Source organism: Morone saxatilis, unplaced genomic scaffold, assembly GCF_004916995.1.
Source record: "Morone saxatilis isolate NCDOM2014 unplaced genomic scaffold, NCSU_SB_2.0 Contig10, whole genome shotgun sequence".
Classification (NCBI taxonomy): Eukaryota; Metazoa; Chordata; class Actinopteri; family Moronidae; genus Morone; species Morone saxatilis.
Window position 1 is genome coordinate 4,053,867 of NW_023339652.1, and position 7,183 is coordinate 4,061,049.

The 7,183-nt window shown below is 42.5% G+C and overlaps 1 protein-coding gene across 3 annotated transcripts in view; it reads left to right on the forward strand.

Annotated features, from left to right (window-relative positions):
• The window catches only part of nup37 (nucleoporin 37), an 11,911-nt gene that overhangs the window by 1,606 nt on the left and 3,122 nt on the right, over positions 1-7,183 (forward strand). For all 3 annotated transcript variants that reach the window (XM_035672606.1, XM_035672616.1, XM_035672625.1), the window contains exons 4-5: positions 3,587-3,659; positions 3,899-3,993. In XM_035672606.1, coding sequence (XP_035528499.1) covers positions 3,587-3,659; positions 3,899-3,993 — 168 coding nt within the window. The remainder of the gene's footprint in view (positions 1-3,586; positions 3,660-3,898; positions 3,994-7,183) is intronic.

The window sequence follows — 7,183 nt, forward strand, 5'->3', positions numbered from 1 at the left end:
TTTATCCCGAGGGAAATTCAATGCACATGAAATGCAAATTGGTCCCCAAATGTCACACAAATAAGTACTAATGGTCACTAGTGACTATTGTTAATCACATTTAGTACAAGGTGACTGACCAACAACAGGCATTAGCATGCAACAAGGAAAGCACGTTTTGTATTTTAAAAGCTGCATAATTAAATAGTTGCTTTTTAATATCGTTCACTCTTTATAAACTGATTGATTTTGAACTTTCTTAGATTCCTTCAGTATAATGCAGATGCAAATCACACATGCACAGGCCATACACAGCGACATAATCTCTAAGGGATGCTCTAGTCTAGTTATCTTAGGAGCTGCTCTTTAGTGTCATTAGTGCTTAAACTGCTGCTTCTGAACAGCAACCTTGATAATGCAGTAGGCTGTTTCACTTTTCAGATGACAGATCCCAAATCTCAGTTATTCCCACCAGCACTGACGACAGATGTTGCTTTTAGTGTTTGCGTTACCACACAGCATCTGTTGTTAGCATCTTATTTGGCTTTTATCCAATGCAGCACACACACATATGCATCTTTTGGGGGAGTAACTAGGGATCAAACCACCAACCTTACATTTGATACCACTACCAACATATTTGATCATTAATCAATTTGAGTAATGACCTTGTTAGGGTGTTTTTTAATAGAAGATGGGGTTTATGGTGAGACATCTGCAGCTCTAGTGCTCTCCTGTTATGTAAGAGGTCACCAGACCATTGTAACACGATTAGGAGGCCATACTTCACTCCCAGTCCAGAAACCTGACATCTATGTCTTTAAATATAACAGGATGATTATTCACAAACACTCAAGACACAGTTGCAGAGAAAGCACAGCAGCCACTGCGCTGTGTGAAAGTAGTCTCTCACTGTCACACTACAGCTGCACAGCTGCCAGGATGTGAGCCAAGTTATTTCAGGTGGCCTTGGACAGGAGGGAAGAAGCCTAACTGTAGATTGTTAGAAAGCAAGAGTTTCCTCCTAATTGGAGCGGTGGATGGGAAGGTTCCGCAGTCCCTCCGGAGGTGTTTAAGCTTTCTGTAATTGAAAAGGAAAGGCAGCGATAATTCCTGGCCTTCTGTGGTTTACTCCACAGGGCCCTCGAGCCAGCCCTGTGACGTGCGCACATGTTATTGCGCTGATGACTACCCACTCAGGTTCCATCCCTCCCTTCGATCTGCACGTAACCGTGCCTTCCAGGAAAAGTACAACATTCTCACGGGCTTGCCTCAAGCAGGGGGCCAGAGAGAGCGAGAGAGATGAGGGGAGGAGAGGAAAGGGGGGACTCGACATGCAGTGCAGCCACCATCCACCACAGCAGCCTGTAATGAGAGGATTTGAAAATGACTGTATCCTGCAAAGACCAGACACCCCACACATGATAACTGACTACCACTAAATACACAGATTTGTCTATCTTTACAGTCAGAAAGTGGCACATAATGAAGGGCTGAGTAAATACCGTCGGACTATACACTGAACCAACAGCCAAACTTTGTATTTTAGTAGGCATTTTATGGCTTCATTAGAGAGTTGACAGTAATTTCAGGAAATTGAGCGCAAAGAGAGATCATGGTTGGTGCTTTTAAAACCCTTTGGCCCCCACAGGTAGACTGATGACAGTTTTGCATGCTGGTAGCCGAATGGTTAGGAACATTGAATTTCCCATTTGGATTCCAACCAGGGACTGTTGAAATGTCATAGCCTTGTCTCTGTCTGTGTTTTTCCTGTCTACTCTGCATCAGCTTTCCAAAAAACAGTGAAAAATGCCCCAAAATTATGCAAGGCAATTTTTTCTAGATACAAAAAAAAATGTCATTTCAACAGTCTTTGCAATCTTCAGGTGTGCCTTTTCACACTTCATTTGATGCAGTCTAATAAAACAATAACACTCAGTATACGCTGCCTACCTTAGTGGCGCGTGACGGCTACGGCGCTGAACAGCTGGGTCTGGCACGCACGCGGCGTTTACACCGACTGCGTGTCTGCTGCTGCCAGCCCTGTCTTTCTATACTGAGATTAAAGTAAAAGAAGATATGAATGGATTCTGGACACAGAAGCTTTTAATCTGAAAACAGATACAGGAGGTGTTGAGTTTGAAGAATACATTTAACTTTTTTTGCATGTCTGTGACATATTCTACAGATATAGACATTGAAACTATAGTGAAAGGTGTGTATGTTGCTGGCATATTGTCGATATGACAACGACGATTTGGCTGGGAACTGCGCGCAACTCGTGGAAAAAATTAGATGCATAACTCAGGTGGACAATTTGAACACTTAAGTTATGCCACAAAAACTCGTAAAACCCACAATTTTTTGCAATCTTATTTCACAAACAAGATATAATGCGTTAATTTGTGAGTTTTAGAGGTGCTTGTAGGTGGGTTTCTGAAGTTTGGACAGAGGAACTCTGTTTCCAGTCTTTGTGCTAAGCTAAGCTAAGCTAAGCTAACTGACTGCTGGCTGTCGCTCCAGAGATGAGAGTATCAACAATGCTCTCATCCAACTCACAAATAGGAATATTTCCCACAATGTTGAACTATTCCTTTAAAATAATGCAGTGTGTCTAGCAAAAAACTAAAATATTGTTAGTCAGCCTAAAGATAATGTGTAATGTGCAATGGAAGATTTTGCAGGAAGAAAACAACATGCCAGGCTTCAGAATTCAAATGTCGATACAACTGAAGAAGAAAGATGTTCCCTGTCTCCCAAAAAACTCACTTGAATTTTGTGTTAACTGTGTTTTCAGGTCTCTGTTGAGGTGCACTTTGTGGCGATATCACAAAGGAAAGGATAAACTCTGGTCTCTCACCTCTATCTTGTACTAAAACAACCAAACTGCTCGACAACAGCAAAGCTGAAATTGAGTTTCACTTCTAATAGTGACTTTTATTGTATTACACAAGATTACTGGACACCACTAAAGAAAATGGCTTTGACATTAAAGTAAAAACAGCAAAAAGAGCCAGAATATGTTCCATGCTTTACTCCAAAGTACAACACTAATTTGTAGGGTTAGAAGGCCTATCCTAATATAATCTAATCTACTGTAGCAGTAATACCCTGAAGCACGTTAAGGGTGTTTGTAGTGACATCATGCCAAATCCATCTGTGCCTGCGACTGCAAATGTGTGAACCGCTGTCTGTTTATTCTGGTGATATGTGTGTGTTTTTCTTGTCATAAGTGAGTTAGTGTAATTGTGTGAATAATTGCAGGCACTGGTGTATACTACGACTGATTAGAGGGAAAGTCCTCTGCCTGGCTCTGCACAGGTTTCTGAGACATGCGTAAATGGCGTGAGGAATCTTGTTTTTCTCCCTGTTTATCTTAGCTTGCAATTAGAATCTCCCTGGCAGCGTTTCTACTGATCACTGTCCAAGTTTCTACCACACACACTGCAGCTCTCATCCAGAAGTGTCAGTCTAGGCGGCTGCAGGCATGCATGTAGAAAGAGATGTCGTCTGTCATTGGGTCTATACAGCCTGTCTCTGTTTTGATGTTCTCTCTTTGTTTGTTTTTATATCCTCTCGTTCTTTTCCTCTTCCTCTCTCTCTGCAGATTTTGCACTGCTGCAGCTGACAGAAAGCTACGCCTGCTGACTTCTGATCTTCAGGATAGACATGAAGTCAAGGTAGTCCAACATCTGGAGCACATTGGCAAGGACTGCGCTTGTCAGTCGGCATCAAACTTTCTTTACTTAGCACTGACATTCGGTACTTAGTGATACAGGAAATGTAGCCGTGCACACATAAAGCAGAGCTGCAGCCAGTGTAGTAAACCCAAGTTTGCTAGAAGACGCTCATTTACCAGTTTATTGATCACGTGTTTGCTGTTTTTCTTTACATATTGTTTTTCTATACTGTTGCCTAGGTGATGGAGGGCCACAGCAGCTACATTAACCATTTGGTGTTCGAGCCCACAGAGGGGAAACAAATTGCTTCCGTCAGTGATGACCACACTTGCAGGTCCAAACCGTTTTATTTCCGTGTGTGTGTGTGTGAGGGAGAGTGTGTGTGTGTTCCTAGCTTCTGATTTTCAGTTCTGTTCTCTGTTAATGGTGCAGAAAGTCCTGACTGTGTTTCCACAGTGAAACTTGATGCTAAGGACAACATGCTCCGGTGTGACTGTGCGTAAGCACAGAGCTGCTTTGTAGCTTTTCTAGCTAATTGGTTAAATATGGAAATCCAATTAGCTGCAGAAAGATTTTCCTCTCTAAGGGGGACCTATAACAAGGTCCCAAAATTTTCCCTTTCAATTAATGCTAGTGGAGGGAAAAAGTGTGTCAGTAGCCAGGGTCACGTCAGGGACACCCTCCTCTACATCAGCAGGCTGGTTCTTCTGCAACATGCAAACCTGTGCTGCAGTACTGGGCCCTGTTCTTATATTGTTAATGTACAGTAAGTGTAGAAATTCTTTAAATTCAGTTTAATACTTTTAGATTGGACTCAAAAGTTGCAGGCAGGTAAAGACCAGGGCTGCATGTAACAACTGTTTTCATTATTGATTTATCTGCTGATTGTCTAGTCAGTCAATTGATCGTTGTTAGAAAATAGTGGAAAATATGCATCACAGTTTCCCAGAGTCCAAGGTGAGTTCTTCAAATGGCTTCTTCAGTCCAAAACCTCAAAATTTTAAGTTTACAATAAAACACAATTTATAACAGAGAAAAGCAGCAAATCCTCACAATGCAAGAAGCTGGAAAAAGAACAAACTTTAATAAGGATTATCAGAATTGTTGCAGTTAATCTCTGAAGACACAGGACAGAGTAAGGCAGAATCGTGATAAATAAAAAAATATACGCTTTTTTTTTGTTATTGTACCGAGTAGAATGAGTCTGCCCCACTCCCATCCACTCTCCTCTTCCCCTGCCTCCGCTAACCGGCCAGAGAAAACAGGAGTGCGCTCCATCTGCTGAAAGATTTAAATTCTGTCATGTTGAGAAAATATGGGACGCGGGAGGAAGACAGAGGCGGAACAAGGGATAGATCAAGTTAACAGGAGAGGACCTTCCAGTCAGCCCACACAAACTGAGCCTCGATATGAGAAGAGGAAACCGGGAGGGAGAGAAGTGTATGCCGGCATGTATAGGCTCATGACCTCTCCATCACTCTGTTAGGTTTGGCAGCAGTGCCTCTACTATAAGTTTGCTTAGCTTTGTCATCACTGTCCCCTGCAGTTGTGGGAACTCTGCTGTTGCCAACATGCAACCCGATTCTGCAGCATCTAGGTGGGGAACCAGACTCCCCTCCCTCAGGGGAGTTTACATTTGGCCCATGTAGTCTAAACAGCTCATGCTATCAGTATAGATGGAGTGGGGCAAGTCTGTGGGGAAATGTGCCACCTAGAGATCACAAGGGCACACTGCAGGATCCTGAGGGGATTTGTGCTTGACTGAGTTCGCAGATGAACTCGGGATAACGCACACCTGCTGCTGCATTATGTATATGGTTCAAAGCGTTTTGTCCTGTTCTCTGTGATAATCCGTTTGCTTTTCTCAATCTCTTCGGTTGTGTAAGGGGAACAAATTACAGCAGCCTGATATCCATGCTTCCAACCTATCTTCTGTACCAACCTTTTTCTGACTGATGTACCCCCACAGGTATCAGAGGAGCCCTAAGACCCCTTCAACTCTACGCGACATGTTTAATATGTTCTTATGAATATAAACTGGGTGTTATTTAACAGAAATTGGATATTGGTACAAACATTTGTTCACACAATGAAAGTGTTTAGTGGCAGAAGATGGATGTTTTAGCTATTTATTATCCATTACTTTTAGCTCTCTAATTCTTTCTCCTTTAGTTTAATCTATTTCAACATGTATCCATTCATTTTAGCGGTTTTTCTGTCTCAAACATTTACTTCTAGCTAGTATTATCTGTTTCAGCAATTACTTTTAGCTATTTCAGGCCTTGAGCTATCACTTTTAGTTTACTGTTTGAACTTCACTGCTTGCTTGCGAACTCACACACTCTCAAACACGTGTGTTAAAATGTGGTACATACTGTGCTGTCAGCGTAGCTTTGCTAGCTTACTGGTTATTGTAAATATAATAAAGACCAACATCTCTATAATCTTTCCACATATTCCCTGGTAACTACAGCGCTATAAGTAGCCTATGTCAGCCAACCCAATACACAAACACGTTGAATGTAATACTTTAACTGTATTACAGTTAAAGTATTAGATTTTTAAAAACAGATAATGTTATTCTGTCAAAATCAAATATTCCTGTGGAAATAGATGCTGATGCAGATGCTTGTGCACCCCAACCAGGGCGACCCTGAGGCACTGTAATGGGATTATGTTCTTCAACTCTTCCAGTTCTCTCCCCACAGAGAGTCACCTTTTGATTATTTACTCTGCTCCCTACAATAAATCAGATCACACAGCGCTAACGGCATTTCCCGTTTCCTCCACCTATGGGAAACACTGACAAACCGTAATGCTCTGGCCACGCCGTTTTCTCACTTAGATAACACAATACAGGACTTTAGATGTCCTTTTCAACTCTGTTGTACATGGAAGCGAAGTGTTATTGCTTGATGTAGTGTTATGCAATTACACAGTGTTTTATCAGAGGCGGTCACGCGTGTTTTCGTGTCTCATGTCTTTCACCTCGTTTGGAAAAGGTTATGTTTTTTTGGGGAGCCGGTGCTCTCCATTTGAAGGGCAGAGTGGTTGACCACAGTTTGGCCGTTGGTGGTGTAGCGTGCAATTGAGCTCTGCTTGGCTAGTGGTCTGAAAGAATAGGGTTTAGTCGTTGTTTTCCTGGTGTGGTCTGGGGGTTTTTCTTTTTTTTTTTCTTCTCCTCAGCCTCACTCATGCTCCACCGTGGAGGCTCTGGCTGAGTCTGCACATGGGCAAAGGAAAGAAACCCAGAGTTTCGACAGGGCTCTATCCTGCTGCAGGGGAGATGAGACAGGAAAAGTTGAGTGTTTACTGAGGTCTTCATCTGAGACGGGGCATATCCTCCCCTACACCGCACCACTGAGGACATCAATCTCTCCAACAACACACTTGACATTTAGATGGTCTTTGGAGGTACTTTTTGGGCTTTATTAGATGATGTCTTTTGCATGACCTCATCAGTCAGCGCCTTCCCATGCTTCACAAGCGTTTCTTTTATATTCCCAGAAACACTTGCAGCCTCC